Below are 21,781 nucleotides of genomic sequence, written 5' to 3' on the forward strand. Positions count from 1 at the left end.
ACCAAGAGTTTAAAGCAGTTGGTTTTTAAGATATGGGGTGTAAAAAATATCACATTTAATCAATAATAATAGCTTCACTAGTATAGTTTTCCGAGCTTGGCGGTATGTACCGGGTTAGGTCGCTACGCAACAACTCGGCATTGAAATATTTGAAAAACTTGTTCCCATATTTATTTAACCATACCCATATACAGGTCTGCGCGCGGGCAAACGGCAAACAGACACAGCCGGACTGGGCGACCAGCCATAAATTTCAGTTGTCAACAAATTACCTAGCAGTGCAGTGCAGCAATGCGGAATTTGGTATGATTCAGGTAATTTTAATTTATTTTAAGCACTTTCTATAAATCATTCATATTACAATTGCGAAAGGGAGAAATAAGAGGAATATTTTGTTTACTAATATTATTACAACATGGCATTTTGGAGACCTTTTGAAAAGGGACAAAACAAAATACCGCGAGAAAATATTGAATTAGTAGAACCGGTTGTTGATGAAAGAATTTAAAAATATAAATCTACATGTTCAATGTCGGCGTGTCATTTTAAATATTTACCGTTGTTTAAAAAAGGAAGAAAATGAAAAACCAGATAATGAAATTATAAATAGAATTCACATATATTAACTAAAGTTTCAGTGTCCACAATTTTTCGTGTTATTAAACAAGGTGTTATAGATCATTGTGTAAAGAGGAAGCGAAAACAAAAAAAAATATCGATGACATGACGAGAGATGTAATTCGGCGGACAATTTATAATTTATATAAAGAAAATTGAGGACATAAATTATTAAAATATGTTGTTTTCCAAATGAACATATAATTTTCTACAAATATACAAATTTTTATTTTTTTTTACCTTTAGCAGGAAACTTTTTTAGGGACGCTCAAGAAACTCATTAATTTTAATTGCTAGGCGTTTTTATACATGTTCAACTTACTTCGGAAAGACTATAACTTCGTCATAACTTTTCCTTTTATTTAATTTTCTGTAGTCATAATACTATCATTTGACAAGGAATTTAAAATTTCACAGATGTCTTCAATTTTCTTATTTCTCACTTTCAAATTCTACAATTTCCAACTTCACAGTATAGAATTCATATTTTTATTTTTGTTAATGAAATTTTTTCCATTATTTGTAATGTTCATACCCTTATGGTGGAATCTTTTCTTACACTGAATTGCGATGCAATTAGTATTACAATGTTCTTCCCATACTCACTTAATATGAATTTATACAATATATGAGTAATGAAATTAACTAATAAACTTGTGCTGCAAATAGTAGAAACCATCACTCACAGTTTATTGTAGAGTTCTGTTTTTTATTCAGCAACCAGTTTTTATTTCTCTTGCTATCGACATGCCACACATTAATTAAATACTTTGCAGTGTTTAAGTGAAGTATTTTAAGTATGCAAATATATCTCTGTAGATAAATATAAGTGTTTGAAGGTGATTCCAACAAAAACGATTTTAGTGGCATATATGCCAAGGTCCACCATTTACTTGCAACTAAATAAGACACTGGTGTGTATTTTATTAATCTATTGTTGTATTATTAAAACTATTTTAAAATCTTTTACTGATGACTGTGCAGACAAATGTCAAATTCTAATAATTAGACCAGACCACTTATAATATCTACTTAACAAAATAATTTACCTCAATATTGAATCCAGCACCAATTAATAAACCAAAACTTTGAGAAACTAGTGCTATTAGAACAGCCACCAGAAGAAACATTCCAAATCTTGTTGCGTCTAGCGGTTGAGATGTAATAAAATAGACCCCAATTATGTAACAAGTTGTTAAAATGATCTGAAAAAGTTGAAGGTAATCATTAACCATTTTTGGTTTGTAAACAATAATATGTAATTAAAATGAGATTGTGCTTTTTAGTAATATAACTTACTTGGAATGGTATATCAGCGAGAGTTTTTGCAAGGTAGTATGCTTTTACTGAGTACCAATAATTTAGATGCTCTCGAACGAAGACCGACATTTCTAGAGGAACTGAAAAAAAGTTAATTTAGTATGGAGATCATCAGTTACGTAAGCAGTAACTCACAAGTTAAGATTGTGGGCATCATTGCTGTGAACATCATAAACATTACGCAGAAAAATAAGCATCCTGCATTACTCGTAACTTTGGCAGCATCATTTCCTATGTCATAATAAATTAAACCTATTAGGCAGCCTATAATGAAGTGAGCGACCAATCTCATTCTTGTCAGTGTTTTATCCATGAGGATTATGTACATACTCCTTTTAAGCAATATGACGAATTGCTGGAAACCAGTGGTTGGAAATCCTGCAAAGTAATAATTTAACGGAGTTCCCCTATATTGAATGCCTTTAATACCATTTTTTTCTGATTGTGGTAGGTGTTCTGAGGAATCTAAAAGTGATGTTGTACATGTTGCTGGTGTGATGGGTGTTTTTACAGAGCCATTTGGGACCGCCACAGTTTCACCAGGAGGTCCACTCTGCTTGAAAATATCATTAGAGATCATTTTGTTTCCTTCATTGTGGCCCTGCATGATGTACTTGTTGCACTGACCTGCATTTACTGCTATTACTAGTTTTTGAACATAATCTCCATGTTCTCCACAAGCCACTTCCATCACTGGAAAATACATTTATAAATAAACATGTATGGATGTTATGTTTATTAGTTTCACCACAGAATATATAGTTAGGATATTCTGTGGTTTCACATTCAATGTGAGGATCGGAATACTAAATTGGTGGAAAAATATGGGAAGATTTGACCTCTACTGATACTTTGAAAATTTGAATTCCTGGTCCTAGACCACTGGTACACTTTAAAGAACAATGTTAAAAAACAGACAATTTTGGGCCATCAAAGGAAAAGTGTGAAACCAGTATTTTTATTCTAATTTTGGGGTGTTGAATACGAATATGGTATTTATTTTCCCGAAAACAATGGAGACATAATCAAAACAACCCCTGTATGGAGGTGAAAAACGAATTTATAATGACCAAAGAATACCATTTTAAACCACCTTCCTCGTCTTATCCCTTTATGAGGGTGAAAACGACTATTGTAGACATAAAATCCATTTTCTTGAAAAAAAATTCTTCGGTGGTCATGGTAGTTCAAATGAGAAAAAGAGACTTGACTTACATAATGTAACCCCTATGGGGATAAGGGTTTGAAAAATCTTACTCTTTCTTACACAAATTTACATAGTTGAACTTACCGTAATCAGCAGGATTGTGGTAACTGGGACAATTCAGTCCCATACTAGACAAGAACCTGACCAGCCCAGTTACGGGCCCCCTGTAAATGCACTGTCCCTCCGCCAACATATACAGGTGATCGAACATCTCGAAAAGCCGCGCCGAGGGTTGGTGAATGGTGCAGATGACAGTTCTGCCGCCCCTGGCGAGCGATTTCAACAAACACAAACACTGAAAACACGAAGAACTGTCTAGGCCGCTGGTGGGTTCGTCGAAGAACATCACCGGCGGGTTATTCACTAATTCTAGAGCTATAGAGAGCCTCTTCCTTTGTCCTCCGGACAGACTAGAGGAGTTGGTGTCTACGCAGTCCTGCAGGCCTAGCGTCTCGATGATCTCGTTGATGACGATCTTTTTCTCGGACTGCGTGATACCCTTGCCCAGTTTGAGATTTGCCGACACTTGCATGGCCTCCTTGACGGTGAGGTGTGGCGACAGGCAGTCGTCCTGCATGATGTAACAGGACATTTTCCGGAAGCGACGCAGGCTGCGCTCCTTTCCGTTTATCAGAACCTGTCCGTCGAGGTTCGAAGTTCTGCAAAATATTTTCTTTTTAATAAAGTTTACAGCGGACAAAAAAGTATGATCTAGCGATGTCTTTACATAAGTACTAATATATGTTTACATTTAAATTGGAGTAAGGATTTTAGAACAATATGTAGAAAAACTACAGTTTTTGTCAAACATCTTCTAGCGGATAAATAAAGTAATTTGGATATAAGTAAATTTGGTTGTCATTTTTGTATTCACATTAATCTAGACACATGTACTCGTATGGTCAATACTTTTACATGGTCTTCGGAAATTTATTTTCTTTTAAGTTTTGGATTTTATATGAATTTTTGTTCTAATTAATTCTATTCATAAGGAGATCAGTTGGAAAAGCAATATTCAAAATGCAGAAATATATATAATATGTAGAGATGGGTGGCCAAATGAAAATGAAACAGAGCCATTTTTAGGAACTGCGTTAAGATTGTAGAAAAACGTTCTGACCCGTCGATTTTAGATTAAAGGGGGACATTCTTTGCTGGTATTTTTGACTCCGCCACTTTCACCCCCAAGCAAGGTTAAGCATCACCCCAAAATATTTATATGGCATTGGGGGTTGAGTAATACTTCTTTTGAAAGCTCTTACAATTCTCTTTACAACAGACTTTAAATTTTATAACTCCGCCCAATACTTTGAAAAAAATTTACACTTTAAAATTTAAATTATGTTTAGTTGCTTACTAACTACTTAGTTGATTAAATGTTCAAACTGATGATCGCCCGCTTCCATACAAGAATAAAGATTTTGTACGAAACGTTCCCGCACATTCCGAAGCATTTCCGGAGTGATTCGACGGCATTCGTCAACGATTCTTTGACGCAAATCTTCCAGCGACGCTGGCTGTGTTTTATAGATTTTACTTTTTAGGTAACCCAAGGGGCGATAAATCCGGATATCGTGGAGGCCACTCAATGCTGCCTCTTCTCTCAATCCAATTCCGTAGAAAACGTTGGTCCAAATACTGACGGACAATTAACGCATAATGCGGAGCAGCACCGTCCTGTTGAAAAGTCAAATGATCATCATACTTTGGAATATTTTTAATAATATCAGTCAAGGCAGGGTCAATAGCGTCTTCCAGTAATTGCAAATACATTTGGCCAGACAAATTATTAGGTAGAAAAAAAGGACCCACCAGCCGGTCACCGAAAATTCCAGCCCATACATTTAATTTTTCCGGTTGCTGTGTATGCACCCCGTGAAAAACTCTTGGGCTTAAATCAGACCAATAGCGGCAATTGTGACGATTTACCATCCCGTTCAAGAAAAAACTGCATTCATCAGAAAAACAGATGTTAAAATAATTATTATTATTTCGCAAAATTGCAAACGGCGGTCATAATCATCCTCATGAAGTTCCTGGACTAAATGTATTTTGTATGGATGGAATTTATTCTTCTTCAAAATGGTTTGTATGCTAGTTCGATTGATCCCAGACACAGATGCGTGCTGCCTCGTACTTAATGTAGGATCAAGATGAAACTGTCCCAAAACTGCAACTTCACTAGCTTCATTAACTATAGGTTTTTTAATTTCTCGTTTTTTCAGCTTCCAAATAATACTAGAAAATAATTTGGAATCCACTAATTTTACGTTCATTGTGTATGTATAGAATTCATTTCTGTAACGCAAGAAATACTAAATTTATACCATTGGCGTACTTAACTCGAATGACTGACATTTTTACCGTTAGTAATTGTTTGTACATAAGTTTCAAATTTAAAATAAAAATTCTTGATAAGTATTGGGCGGAATTATATAATTTAAAGCCTGTTGTAAAGAGAATTATAAGAGCTTCCAAAAGAAATATTACTCAACCCCCAATGCTCCTTTAAATATTTTGGGGTGATGCTTACCCTTGCTTGGAGGTGAAAGTGGCGGAGTCAAAAATACCATCAAGGAATGCCCCCCTTTAATCTAAAATCGACGGGTCTGAGCGTTTTTCTACAATCTTGACACAGTTCCTCAAAATGGCTATGTTTCGTTTTCATTTGGCCACCCTATATATTAAATACCGTTACTGATGGTGAAAATTCGATATATTTGGAATTATTCAATTCTAGTGGCTGAAAACATACATATTAAATCTAATGTGGTTACATACATTTACTTGTTAGTCTTTGTCAAAGGTGATGTTAGAATAACATGAATAAAATATATTTTTTTGAAATATTACATTATTTTTATGTTAGCTACCTATGTGTTTGTCAATTTTAATTCAATCTTAGTATCAGTTAAGAATTTTATCTATGATCTGAAATATCTTTTGCATACTTATCGATTTCTTAATTTTCAGGTAATACACCTTTTTTATATAAAATTAAAAGCATGTCTACTAAAATGCTGAACCCGGTTGAATGTTGCGATTTTTCGAAATAATGAAATACTACTCTATATATTTCTTAATGTGTTCAGCGAAGAGTCTACTTACTTATATCCCGCCAAAATATTCATGAGGGTGCTCTTCCCAGCCCCAGAAGGGCCCATGATTCCAGTTAGTTCTCCAGATCTAAATTTTCCGTTAACACATTTTAATATAGTTTTGTACCCCCTCTTCCTTCCCTCCGACACTGAGTACGACAAGTCGATGAACTGGATGTCCACAGGGGGTCTTTTGGGCAAGTGCGTAAGTGATATTGTTGGTTTCTTTTGATTGTTGGGACTGTTGTTGAGTACTTTTCTCAAGGTGCCCGCGTTATTTATCGTCACCGACGAGGACCCATTGCAGAGGTTTGTTTGAGAACCACTGGAATAAATAAAAAAATTAAAATATATAATATATTGTTAATAACCCCAGAAAACTTAGCCAAATATCTAATATGGTGATACGGAATCAGGTCATTTCGAATCAAATACTTTCTTAAAACATGTTTTGATGAATCTTTGATTTCAACAAGTAAAAAAAAAGTAGAATATAACGTTTTTAGTGAACTTAGCGTTACACATTTTATAGCTGTAGAATTTATTTAATGGGTTTTAGCACGCAATGGTCTATCATCTGATTGAAGTGGTTTTAATTAATTTCAGCTCATACTTTATTTTATAATGATGAATCATACATTCATCTTGCTTTACTATAGCTGTGTATGACTGTATTGTGGATTATTATTTACTTTAGCCTAGACTTTAACTTTTGTTTGCTTGTATATACATTCACAAAAAAAAAATTCCTTTTATCTTTATTGCTTTTCTACGACCAACAAATTGCAAACACCAACATTTTAGAAATTTTTCTTGTGATTTCACAGAAATATGTGAATGAAAACGATGATTACAATATGTGAATATACATATTGATTCTGACAATGCATACGTTGATTTATTGACCCTGCAAAATTAAGAATAAATATCTTATTATAAATGGAGATCTGCGATATCTTGATTCTGTTCTGACGAAGGATAAAATCAAGTTTTTTAATAATGCCCCATGTTATACCATAAGAAAATCTACATGGGGGTCAAATCAGGATTTCTTGCGAACCATAATATTGTTCCCTTTATAAGAGAAACTTGATGAGTGCGGTTGATATGAAACATCTTTTTTCTAATACAGTACTCCTAAAAAGTGCTCATTAATTTGTTTAAATATTTTTTTATTTATGACCAAATTACCAGATCAACTATAGAAGTATACTTAATACATTTGATCTTATTTAATCAGTATTTGCGCTGATGAATATGAGAAAATTATATGCCTTGACCTCTCTGCCCCGTGATGACTTCCAAAAACACATAAAAGATAATTTTTTTCTTTGCTGAAGATTGAATGATTGAAATGATGCAATTAAAATAGTTAATGATATCCGCTAAATTCGATACATTTTCTTAACGTGAGTTTCTATTGTGTGTTATTTTATAAAAATATAAAAGCTATTAAGAAACTTTTTGCTTCTTCAAATGTCTTTTTTGTTTTCAAGGAACGTAATGAAATACAATTTTAATTTTCATTTGAGAAAATGTGATATTTTGATGTGTATTGTTGAACTTTATACCGAACAAACATCACCTTTGAATTAATTTAATTAATTTATTTTATGCAGTCCCTGTTAAAAATAGTAGAATAATTAGCGACAAATACAAATACATAGTTCAGTGCATAAAGTATGTTTTTTCTTCGCAGTGAGGCTTAAAGGTTTAGAACTGATAACTGATGTTTTCTTTTTTTTAATAGATAGAACCTGTTTATGTAGGTAGATTTAGTAAACATAGAGATTAAAAAATACCCTGGATCGATTTCGATTTAATTATGTGGAATCACTATTAAATTGTTTGTAGAAGAATATTTTCGTGATAACATCCTGTAGATACCACTTAGTATTATCACATGTTAAATGGTCACCAGGTTATTACTTTCAATAGTACTTGTCACTGGTAACTAGACTATACAATTGTATATTGGTATTCTCACTGCGCATTAGTTTCACTGTTTTTATGTATGTCATATTGATTGAATTCTGTTATGACTATCATCATGACTATAAATGTGACTACAAAGGTTTAATAATGTGTGTTTTTAGTTCAAATGTTTCAATTATATGCGATCTCTACAGGATGTAATAAAGCTGTTATCTTTCAAAAGTGCTCATGAATTATTTGTGAAATCTTTTCCTCTGGGGAAGAAGCACGTCAAATATATAACTAAAAAAATAGTATAAAAGAAAATTCAAAATTTGATATAAGTATACATTCACATAAATATAACTCAATAGCGAAATTTTTTTAGCGGCTCTATTCTCGAAATAATAATTTAAAATAAAAATATACCCTTTTGTAATTTCCAGAGAACCAACTCGTTTATTTTAAATCAAATATTTATTTAAAAAATAACTTAGTTTTCGAAAGTGTTATTGGAACATTTTAGATCGGAAGTTTTTGTTTATAGCTTCCTGTATAATACTACACACTATTTAAAAGTGTTATGCTAACCATTCTGCATTAGCAAAATTGAATTTTACTCCATTTTAGTTTGATTCATAAAAGGAAACATGGAAATTCATCATGGAAAAGCAGTTTATCGTGACATAGGAAACATGCGAGCACGCTAATAAAACTTGTTTTATGACTAGGCAGGTATAGATTATATGTGTAGGCATAGAATTTACTCAAAGAAAAATAGTCACTATCAAAAGTTTTCAAATAAAACATTCAAATTATAAATAGGAGCTTATTTACTTATACTTTTAAATAGAAATATAAAAGTAAACTATTTGAATCTGCATGTTTTAAATTATTCGTCACAAATTTGAATTTTCGGTTTCAAATTGTAATTGAATCGATAATATTAAAAACTACTCGTAATTGTTAGAGGTGGGAAAATGAATTCAGCAAAATATTGCAAAAAGTTGATTTTAAAATCATCTGTGATGCCCTGTATTTTAAACAAAAGACCATTGTGTACAGAAAAAATTGGTTTATTTTCAGATTTTTATCAGCTAGTTAATTTATGGTACATTTTCCAAAAACACCCTGTGTGCGAAAAATGTCTTAATATTGATATATAAGTTATCAATCAATTAATATATTGTATCAAATTTGTGATTTTCTTAAATATAATACCAACCTAACTAAAGCTGCATAAATTGACTTATAATTTCAAGGAACATGTTTTGTGCATATACATAAAAATGTTCACATACACCTTAAATGTTTAAAAACTAAAATAAATATTTTACAAATGTCATCTTCTAAGTGGCGCGACAATTTTGCATAAACTACATGAGTTGCTATGTGAAAACTAGTCATTTTGAATTAAATTGAATATAATATTAAATATAAGTTTCGCCGAAATAAGGGTAGAAACATACCTGATGATGCGTTCTATAAGGGATACCATCCAGATTATGGAACCGATGGCAACGATGAGTAATAGTATATTACGTAATAAGTGTTGTAAAAAGCATTTTACGCACGAATGGAAAAGTTACGCACGACGCCGCGTAGCGGCGAGTGCGTATTTCTATGAGTGCGTAATTGCGTTACACCACGTATTACGTACTATACTTTACCTACGACCACTACTTTAAATGCTTAAAAACACACCGTCTGCGATCAATGCAAGATTCCTATTACGTCGTACGGTAAAAAAAACGCACAGCTTGGTAAAAAAATCGTACAGTTTTCCTAGCAACCGCCTAGCAACGGTCAATACAAACAGTATTGTATTGAACGTTGCAAGGAAAACTGTGCGATTTTTTTACCGTACGTAATAGGAATCTTACATTGATCGCAGACGGTGTGTTTTTAAGTATTTACAGTAGTGGTCGTAGGTAAAATAATTTACGTGTTTCACAATGAGACATAAGTCTTATAACCATTATTCGCTTTATTTTATGTTGATGATCTAACTCTTATTTTTTTATTCTAAATATCAGTTTAGTTCTCTTTTATGTCAGTACAAGTGTTTTAAATGGAAAAAAATTGTATATTAAAACATTTTTTTACTAACTATCAAAAACCATAATTAAATAAAAAGGAGTAAATGATACAATTAACAAATAATTAATAGTATTTTATGCAAAAGCCATAATTAAATAAAAAGGAGTAAATATGCAATTAACAAATAATTACAGACAGTATTTTATGCAATTATAATTATATCCAGTTCTTTTCTACCAATCAGTTATACAACAAAATTTAATCATATTTGATGAATGCGCCAAGACAAAGGAAATAAAATAAATTAATAAATAGATAAAATAAATGCACGGCAATGATTATCTTCCTGTTCAATCACGTTTATGGAGTTATTTTTTTATATTTTATCACATGCAAAATTATGGTTTGTTGGTTATTATCTTATCGCAAATCATTTTGAAAATAAGTAAATCCCACTTGCAAAATAAATAAACACGCTGCTATACACAAAAATTGTAAATAACTTCACCTTCTTTATTATTATTTATCGTTATTTTTTTGCGTCGTACTTCCAAGCAGAGGAACTTATTATTAAGTAAATCTTCCTATAGTTTTATTTAATGAGAAACGTTCAAGCTATATTTACATACATTATATTTACCTGTTTTAACATTACGGAGCTACATTATCATGATAAAGTTCAAAGGTTCCTACTCATACTGTTTCCTAATAACAACAGACAGAAATTATCAACTGTTTCGAAATTTTAAAATGTTATAATAATAGATTAAATTAATTAGATATATTAGATAAATATGATTTTTAATATCATTATTTGTAAGTGCCAGATGAATGTATAATTATTATTCTCATGATGTCAACTATAGAAAATTTACAGTTCTACTAGTATTTGTTTCATATATAAACACCTTTTATTTTTATATTTCCTTTAATCTAATAAATTAATTATAAATACTTAATAATATTCTACAGGAAAAAAAAATCATCTGTATTTGTAGTAGAAAATAGTGTACCTATATTAGACCGATCGAAATAACTCATTTAGAGAGAGAGAGAGAGAGAGAGAGAGAGAGAGAGAGAGAAAGAAAATTGTTATCTGGACTATTATAAGTGGAAATGGTAAAGCGGCTTATAATAAACCTAAAAAATATACATGCGTGAGCAGGTGTGACGGAATGTTGATTTGGGGGGTTGAAAAGTTGTGAAAAATTGTATCATTGGGATTTCTGGTGAAAGTAGACGTCAAACAAAAAATTATCCAATACAAAAGTTGTAGACCATGCAAAAATCTACAACTTTTGTAGAGGTCACTTTTTAAGATAACCTCAAAATTTCCGAGAAAAATGCGAAAAACAGGTTTTTTTTCAGATTTTTCGTTTTTTATTTCTCATTTCCGCAAAAATAATTTAATTTTGACGAAACTTGGTGAAAGTATATCTTTCTGTGTCTTAAATAACCACAAATTTTTTTCCGAGTTTCGAAGTTTCCGAGCTCCGGTTTCCGATATTAATTTTTTCCGGTCAAACTTTTTTTTTCAAATAAAAATTCTACTTACTAAAATCATCGTAGTTCTGCCGCTGATAATTTTTTTCGTTTTGACATATACTTTTTGGTGAAATAAAAAAATCTGTGAAAAATACAAAAAAAAAACTCTCATTGTTTGACCCAAAACTTTATTTTTGTACAGTGTTGCTATAAACATAAGTCGAATAGTGAATAAATAAAATAAATAGTATATATTTTTCCGTATGATCGATTAGTGTACTTTTTTAAATTTTGATGAATTCATTGATATACAGGGTGGTCTGTGATATACAGTCTATCCAAGATAAGGTTGGAATAGCTTTAGCATTTAGGAAACGTTAAGAGATACGGGGTGGCTCAGATTAGAAAAAAAAAATGTTTTTTTATACCTAACAATATGCCGTTTAGAAAGTTTTAAAATTCCGGGTAGTTCCGGAGGTATCCGGAAAAACCCGAAATTTTGCAAAATTGTTTAATTTCTTTTCTGGTTCTATTTGAAAACGAATTTTAAAATAAATTGCATATTTACAATGCCATTTTTTTCGCTCTATACTATGGCGTCAATATTTTTGCAATCCGTCGTTTCGTCTTCGAGGGGTCATAGTCATCTTAATATTTTAAATACGTCGCTGCTATTTTTATGACAAAATCTAGTCATTTTTAATTTTGAATTAGATTATATTACGATTGTAATATACTACTATTAGCAATACTAATTAGAAATAATAAAACATTTCATAAATTCGTATAATTTTTTTTTATTAGGTACAACTTTTTAAATTACTGATTAAAAAAATTGTTGGATATTTTGTGCTGTATTGCCGTTTATACTGTTACGACTTCCTCCAATAGATATTTTGAAAGTGTTCAGAGTCGTACTCAGGAAAAATTTTAAATGATAGCTAAAACAAGCTAAAAACTTTTTACAACTACGATTACAAAATGAATATCTCAGAAATTTCTTGATTTTTTTATCTAAAAAAATGTGGTTATTTAAAACACAGAAAGGTATACTTTCACCACGTTTCGTCAAAATTAAATTATTTTTGCGGAAATGAGAAATAAAAAACAAAAAACCTGTTTTGCGCATTTTTCTCGGAAATGATGAGGTTATCTTAAAAAATGACTTCTACAAAAGTTGTAGATTTTTGCATGATCTACAACTTTTGTATTGGATACTTTTTTGTCTGATGTCAACTTTCGCCAGAAATCCCAATGATACAATTTTTCACAACTTTTCAACCCCACAAATCAACCCTCTGTCACCCCTGCTCACGCATTTATTTTTTTTAGGTTTATTATAAGCTCTTTTACCATTTGCACTCAGAAAAGTCCAGGTAACAATTTTTTTTTTCTTCAAGTGTAATTTGGTTGGACTATATTGTGAAAATATTTGCTAAAACATATTACTATAATTTTGTTTTTATTTGAAATTTTTGATAGTTTTCAAAAGATATAGGGATATATCTGACCGTGGCAAGCGCAGTAAGAGTTCTGTTTGTGAATTTTACGCTTTTATTACATTATATTAGTTAGATTTAGTTTTATCAAATATACAGACGTGTGAAGGGTTGTTCTTGGTAATTGTCCTGGTAGTGAATAATTGCAATAATACTTGAAAAACTGGAAGATATCAATACGGTGTTAAAATTTCTTATTTATTGGCACCTGATAAGTAGTTGCAAAATATTAGTGATATATGTATGATATGTAGACATTAACTGTAATCATCTTTAACTGTTCGCCAAATTGGTTTGTTGACTCCACTTAAACATTGTCTGTACTTAAACAATGTTTGTTTTATTTCAGAATTATACTATTTTCTTCCTAATTTTACGTGTGTTGTTTTTGTAACTTTATTTAATATAATCGTTGTTTAAATAACATTTATGTGTAATAATTTGTGGTGTACGTTTCTCCAGTATTCCAAGATAATTTCTAGAGAAACTGTATTATAGAATTTTTTTATAATTGTCAAGGGTAACGTGCTAGCAAAAGCATATACAAAAATCGTAGAAAATCCATTAAATATTGAGATTTTATTAGTCAAAAAATTGTATCATTGGAGTTAATGTGGTTGACCTTCATTTGACCTTGATCTAGACGTGACGGGGTCATATGGACACCGGGATCATGATCAGCGACCCCAAAAACATAAAGGTCAGCTAGTCTGGAAAAAAGGGCTTTTCGATTTCTGTTTGTGGGCCTGTGTATTTAACAAGACTAGCAAAATTAAACATGTATTAAAAATAATTTGTTGGTAACATGTGGCACAAATAGTATTTTTTTATACAGGTTATAGTCAACAGTGTAACAATTGTGTAATTTTTTTTTATATTTTTTTCGTGTATCAAATTAATGTACATATTATTTTCTTTGATAAAAGTACTTGTATTAAAAGAATCACCTGCATGGACAAGTTATCAATGAAATCTTTTTGGATTTTATTTACATCCTGTTATACAGGGCGTTCCAAAAACTATATGCTTTCGCTGTTTTATACCATTCAAATAAAAATAACTTAAGGAAACGGTTTTATTACGTCGTTCTTAGTATAACGTCGATGCAAACGGTCATGAGAGGTATGATATTTATTACCTTAAGGCGGAAGCATTGTTAAGAGATTCAATTTCCTTTAATGGACAACATATTCCTTTGGCGCTGTAAGACACGGCTTCGCAATTATCCTCGCAGTCTATTGGTAGATGTATATTTACACTTTTCAAATCAGCTGTCATTTTTTCCTTCGCTTTGACATAGGTTTGCTACACTTAGAGGCTGGGTTGCAGTGAAGTTATTCCCTGTATCTGCAACAAAAAAAAATGTAAAAGTATTTTTTACTGCTGTGTTGTTCGCATACAGAAATTCATTTTAAACTACAGTACATAATTGTATCGCATCTGAATATTTGTATGTCTTATCGTACAATGTCATTTAAAAGATTTTGTTTGAATAAATATTTTGTACAAATTAATTTATTTGAAAATACATAAATAGTCCTCATATCTTTTTATAAAATATTCTGTGTTTCTTAAATAAATCTTTTATTTACTTGGTAAGTTATCGAAGTAGAACAAAAATTTATTTTTAACAAATGATTACGTAACGGAAATTTTACTTCGACTGCCAAACTTCTACAGACGGTTTGTCGGTAATAGTGCACGAAGATCTATTTATCAAAAACATAATTAATTTCATTGATTTATAAAAATTGGTCTCTCTGCCTCAGTTACTTTTTTTAGTCATCTGTTTTGGAATAAAATCGGAGAATAAAATCACATAACAGACTTTATTTTTGCCAAAAAATGAATGTAAAATATTTAGACATGTTTTACATTAATGTTTATATAAAATTAAAAAAGTAGTTCAAAATTAACATCAAAATTATTGAGACGCTATGAAGATGAAGACTCCCGAAATTAGCCCTTTTAAGCATATTGTTGGTATTTAATATCCAAAGTGTTCACGCACAAATTTGCTTGTAATTGAAAATATTAAATACCTAATGAATATTTTCTCTATTTGGCAAGTCATGTGACCCATTGAAATTATGCTACAACATACGAAATATATGGTCAAGGTGAATTTTATGATGCAACATTAGTTTAATTAACACATTGAATAGGTACTGATTTAATTCAAGTGTGGCATATAGAATATTATTATTCTGTTGTAGTATAAAGATTAAAAATATAATGAAATAAGATATACATATATTTATTTATTGGATGTTATTTTCAAAATTTTTCTCTACTAACTATGTATACAGGATGTTTATATATTGAGTAACATTAATAGATTGAATTGATTGATACAGATTTACAGACATATATAGATTGAATGATAGATCTACAGATATACAGACGTGTCGACTATGGATATATACTAGAATTTCTACATTACTTAGTTTTTTAAAAACTTCATCTGTTCATTTGATTCGTAACTGTCAAAGAAAAAATAGATCTATTGTTATGTTTGAAAACCAGGTCACTTTCGAGTTGATACTTTTTACCGCACAAAAAAAATATAAAAGGAAAGTACTTACAAATCTAATGCTTTAGAGCTAAATATTTATTACATTTGAGTTTTGAACGTTGCATTGTAAAATCCAAAATTCCCGATGGACACTGGGTACAATGAGAAATGCTAAACTGGAACAGGTTCCTATATGGGTCACAAAATTCTAGTATATGTTTAAAGTACAGAGTTTACTAATGAACACTAGGAATAAAACATCTGGGAACATATTTGATAATCGAGACTATTTATAGTACAATATTACAAAGCCTGATAAAGAATAAATGAATCTGACTCAAGTGGCTCTAATCGTATTTGTCGTTCAATTTTGATTTCGTCGCTCCCAACTAAAGACACCTGTTCAATGTTTCTGATAAAATGATATTAAGGATAAATTCTGCAGATCGGCTGATTGCTGTTCAAGGTACTATTACTGTATCATCCACAGGAAAATATTTAGTTACGTTGGTAAGTAGTAGTAGTAGTAGTAGTAGTAGTAGAACTTCTACGTAGGAGTAGTGGTTTATTTCTAAAAATATTAAGTACCACTCGTACTACTGAAATATACAACTTTTAAAATAGTTAATGGAAATTTCTCACAGTTATGAATATTTAAATTGTAGATACTTCATGAGATGTACTATTTTTAACTGATATTATAGGAAACTACTCTGCATCGTCTAGCATTAAAACCGACACTATGTAAAATTTGTTTTTATTTTTTCATTTTACTTTAAGGGCTGTAATTTTTTACATGATATTTTAGACGATCCTGTCCTAAAAAACTTTTTTTTCTAAAGGATACAAGTTAAAATCATTTGTTTTACTAGTACCTACTCCATACAAAATATATCTCAATATTTTGCAGACTGTATTTATTTGCTTAATCTTATCTAGACCGAGTAATAGCAAAATATAAGAAACTCGTTTTTAAAATAAGCTATCTGTAAATAATGCAAGGCCTTACGTTTATTTAATGAATCCCGCACACCATATGTCCTTAACCTTTCGAGTGTATGCACGAATTGGCGGCTATGAATATCTTCCCTTATAATTTAATGGAATTTCATTACATGAATGAGCGGATATTCCGAGAATATATTTAGAAGATTGATTTCAATAGCTCTTTTGTCTACGATAAGCGGAATTTATTTCACGCATAGATATATATAAGATACAAAAAAAAATTCCGGCTATGTATAAGTTCCTGTCAAATTTCACGTTAAAGCATAAAGGCTGTTTATAAATAAATTGTAAAATGATTATGACAATTATTATATACTATATTACGCATATTACAACCCTTGTGGCGGAAAGGAAAAAATCTGTAGAGGTATTAAAATGAAATTAATAACGAAAAATGTATTATAACTGACAGTAATTTTTTATATTTCACATATTAAAATTTAGATCCGCAGATTTTTGAGAATGTTCTCTTTAGATAAAATAATATTTTTATCACACTTCCGCTTATAGTAGAAGTTATTTTCTTATATTTTTGGATTCTACTAATTTTTTTATAATTTTTGATGCACAATAGCTTTAACTATACGATACGCTTCAACGATATTTTGATCACTTTTAATTAATTTTTATTACCATTTTTGGACTGCAAGTATCTAGGCACTGAATTTTTCAAAATATCTATAATATGGCTTACACAAGTAGGGTTTCAAAAAGTTACTAAAGGTAACAAAGAGTAATTTTGTAACTTTTGTCAATTTTAATACAGTTTGCAGCGTTTAACTAATGGAATGTAATATTTCAGTAAATAACTTGAAATAAATTTTTCAAATTCAAAGTAAATTGGTCTCCTCCATTTTATGCAGAAAATATTCTTAATGCGATAGTGTGAAATTACAACATTTCGTGTTGAGGAGTAATATTTTACTTTTTGATGAAAGTAAGCCTAATTAATTAACGCACACAATAAATTTTTTGAGTTGGCGTATTTCCAAGAAGAAAACTTCGTTTATTCTCTGGGGGTGTCTCATTTAGAATACGCCTACGAAAATGTCCCTGGGGTATTTCATCTCCACCCTCTACGATCAACTTCTAGCACTAAAATCATTAACTTAAGGCCTCTAGTATCATATAATTTCAACATTTCTTCAGAATAAGTTTTTTTTTTAATAGTTAGTTTACTTTATTACTTAAATCATCGCAAAATGTATGTAAAAATATGCTTAATAATATTTAATTATAGCATGTCATAGAATATGCCAATTGTTTCTAAATTTAATACATGCTGATCTAATTCAGAATTGCTTTTTCTCATATCGTAAGCAAAAACACTTTATCTACAGTTATTTATTTGATAAGTGTGTAAAGTAATACTTTTGTCAGGAGTGGGATATTTCACACACGACTTATAAACAATAATGTATGATCTGCAGAACAGTAAAAATACATTTTCAAAAATGAAAATTTTATTCACCTCCGTTACCTTACTTTAATCTTTATTGTACTTTAAAAACATCTTTTCATTGTTAGAGAAATTAATTAAGTTTAAAATATGAATTAGTAGAGAAGTCCAACAAAATTGTATAGGGTAGAAAGTAATTTGAAAGAAGCACTTTGATTTTCAATCGACGCTAGAAAAAATACGCCCACAGGTTTAATTAGCATAGTGAAAAGGGGATAACGACTTGCACCAGTAATTCAGTGGACGGAAACATTACTAAAACCAGTGCTAGAATTTAGTACTAAAATACATATTATGTATAGTCTTTCCGATATCAATTGAAGAACCAAGAGGTTGACAGTATGCACCAGGTTCGGTCGCTGACGCAGCAATTCGGCATTGCAATATTTGAAAAACTAGTTCCCATATTTATTTAGCCATACCCATATACATGTCTGGTCGAACTAAACGTGGAGGTGGTAGAAATGTGTATGCTCAGTTGAAGAATGCGAGCGCGGGCAAACGTTATAGAAACACAGCTACATTGGGCCACTGGGCAATAAATTTCAACTGTTGACAAGTGGTTGACAAATTGCCCAGCAGTGCAGTGCAGCAATGCAGAATTTGGTGTGATTCAGGTAATTTTAGTTTATTATAGGCACTTTCTATTAATCATTGATATTACAATTGCGAAAGGGATAAATAATAACAACATGGCATTTTGGAGACCTTTTAAACGGAACAAAACGAAATTTACCATCAATATATTAAAATTGTTTGAAGACATAAATAATTAAAATATGCTGTTGGCCAAATGAACATATAACATAAATTTTCTACACATTATATAATATATAAATTATTATAATTAATTACATTTATCAGAAGCTTTTTTAGGGACGCCTATGAAAATCATTAAATTTTATTGCCAAGCGTTTTTTACATGTTCAACTGACTTCGCCTGGCGTATTAAAATTCAGTAGGGGATTTTAGTAACTTCTACAATTTACTGGCATCGCGTACGGCCATTTTATTCACTTAGGCTGGACTTCGCACCAACCAGTGATGGAATTTATTACTAAAATACGCATTTACACCAGGTTACTACTCACACTGTATTAAAAAAATCCTTGAGACTGCCAGTTGAAGGAAAGGTACTTAATGTATCACGTATCCACTTACATTGTCTTTGCTAGACAATAATTTATACTTAGACATATAGTAATAATACTTAATAATAACTACAAATTAGGATACCTGTTACGTAACATAAACAATAACGCAATAAACACAGCAGTTAGCATTTAAAATTATTTTGCTGTAAAGATTTTGATGCGTCGGTCTTAGATATGGCTTTACTGATGATTATTTTATTATAGAAGTTAATTTTTATTATCTTACAAATCCAATAGCAGGCAATAACGTTTTAAGTAAATGATCGGATGATATCACGGCACCCTGTTAAATTTCTAATTTAACAATTGTATTTTTGTTTTACTCAGAATTTTTATCTAAAAAAATACTGTTGAAATTTTCAACTCGATCCGGAAAATGGTTTTCTAAATACTACCGAATATTCTTCTTGTTGAAGAGGGATAGTTACTGAAAAATACATAAATTAGTACAACCAATTTTGCCCCCACTTCGAATAAACAGTGGTCAAAGTAGGTTTTTCTCAAATATAATTTTTCAGAGGCAAGATTAAGAGAAAAATCTTCAGATGAAAGTGATATGACTGTCGTCTTCCTGAGACCAGTAGTTCCGGAGTTACTTCTATTTATTTATAAAAAAATACCCCTTTTTGCATTGACAAAAATGCAACAAAATTGAAAGAAATCCATTTTTTTTTAACATACCATAATTTTCAGACTTTTAACTAGCATTTCCCGGCGTTTAAATTGATTTTTATGCACACACTGACCTAGCTCAATCGTTTAAAAAAATCGTGTTTGGGATAAACAAATGCAATTATTCATAAACTATTGAACCGATCGGGCCCAATTTGTGGCCAGTGGCCACATATAAAGGGTTATAATAGATACCCTAATTTTTAGTAGATTAAAATTCGCCTATGACCATTATTGCAAAAGCTAGTAACAACTAAAAAACACTACAAAAATGCATGTTTTTCGCAATTATCTCGATAAATAATGCACCGATTTTAATGCATAAAAAAGAAATTGTAGGTTTTTTTAATACCCATAACTTTTCTCTATCTTGCCTCTGAAAAATTATATTTGAGAAAAACCTCATTTTGACTGACCATTGTTTATTCGGAGTGGGGGCAAAATTGGCTGTACTAATTTATGTATTTTTCGTTAACTATCCCCCCCTAACAAGATTCCGTCGCATGATTGCTGCTATCAATTTCTTCTTGAAATCGCTTCTTTTCCCGTAGAATGACTGGTCTAATTATATTTATTATAATTAAGAGCTTTCGCTTAAGAGATGTATGATTACTTTATCAGATATCAACCACGTGTTTACAATTTACAGATAATACATATATATGTAATTTAATTATCACCATAATCATAGAAGTGAGGTTACAAAATTATAAGTAAAATGTCATTTGAATTTTGCTCATTTAATTATTAAACAATACAGATGATTGATTAGATTTTACAGATTTAGAAAAAAATGTGTAGGTACGTAATATTTAAAGCTTTATTTTAGACTAAAAAGCCTTAATGAAATTAATATGGCATATTTACTGAAATAGTGTTAAATGGGTGAAAAAGGAGCAAAAACTGAGTTAACTGATACCATAAACTTGTATCGGAAGCTTAAGGTCATAGGGAAAAAAAGCTAATTAAAACATTACGAGAAGCTCAGTTGTACCCATTTCATAATCAACTTGCTCAAGCTCATACTCCTGAGGGTTTTCCACTATGTCGAGGTTTTTGCGAATGGTTGCTTCAGGAACATGCAAGAAATCCTCAATTTTCAGCGCAAATACTTGTTACAGATGAAGCATGTTTCAGTCGAAATTGTGTACCTACGTAACATCCATAACACTCCCCACTAGACTATCGAAAATCCACACGAAATACGTCGCGGTGCCTTTCAGCAACAGTTTTCAGTGAACATGTGGGCTGGTATCGTTAATGACACTTTAATAGGACCTTTTGAATTGCCTAGACGCGTAGACGGTGCTTTATATCTAGATTATTTGCAAAATCGTTTGCCGGGGTTATTGAAAGACGTGTCATTAAATGTTCGGCAAAATATGTAGTTACTGCATGACGGAGGCCCCGCTCACTTTTTTCGGAGAGTGTGCGACTTTCTTAACATTACTTTTTCCGATCGTTGGATAGGCCGAGGCAGCCTAGTTAGATGCTCCCCCAGTCCCCGGACCTCACCCCTTTAGACTTCTTTTTGTGGGGTTATGTGTTGTGTATTCCACGGAAGTTCGTGACATCGACCAACTGCGACATTGTATTGCCGAAGCTTATAATACGTTCGAGAGGACATGGCAATGTTGCAACGCGTGCGAGCGAATTGGATACGTCGCGCTGAAGCTTGTATGCAAGCAAATGGTGGGTACATCGAACATCTATGAAAATCAGCAGTTCTCAAAAGATGGTTCCTTGCAATGTTGAGGTAAAGATTTTAAAATTACATTTTACTCAACACAAA

General features: G+C 31.2%; 1 protein-coding gene across 1 annotated transcript in view; it reads right to left on the reverse strand.

The window, feature by feature from the left end:
• Positions 1–21,781, reverse strand: part of LOC108912596 (ATP-binding cassette sub-family G member 4) — a 50,157-nt gene that overhangs the window by 2,214 nt on the left and 26,162 nt on the right. The window contains exons 2-8 of the mRNA XM_018717868.2: positions 14,320–14,528; positions 6,254–6,568; positions 3,230–3,804; positions 2,368–2,631; positions 2,074–2,316; positions 1,918–2,018; positions 1,668–1,823 (exon numbers count right to left, since the gene is read on the reverse strand). Of these exons, the coding sequence (XP_018573384.1) occupies positions 1,668–1,823; positions 1,918–2,018; positions 2,074–2,316; positions 2,368–2,631; positions 3,230–3,804; positions 6,254–6,568; positions 14,320–14,459 (1,794 nt within the window). The 5' untranslated portion in view covers positions 14,460–14,528. The remainder of the gene's footprint in view (positions 1–1,667; positions 1,824–1,917; positions 2,019–2,073; positions 2,317–2,367; positions 2,632–3,229; positions 3,805–6,253; positions 6,569–14,319; positions 14,529–21,781) is intronic.

The sequence above is a fragment of the Anoplophora glabripennis genome, unplaced genomic scaffold (genome assembly GCF_000390285.2).
Source record: "Anoplophora glabripennis isolate ALB-LARVAE unplaced genomic scaffold, Agla_2.0 scaffold296, whole genome shotgun sequence".
Classification (NCBI taxonomy): Eukaryota; Metazoa; Arthropoda; class Insecta; order Coleoptera; family Cerambycidae; genus Anoplophora; species Anoplophora glabripennis.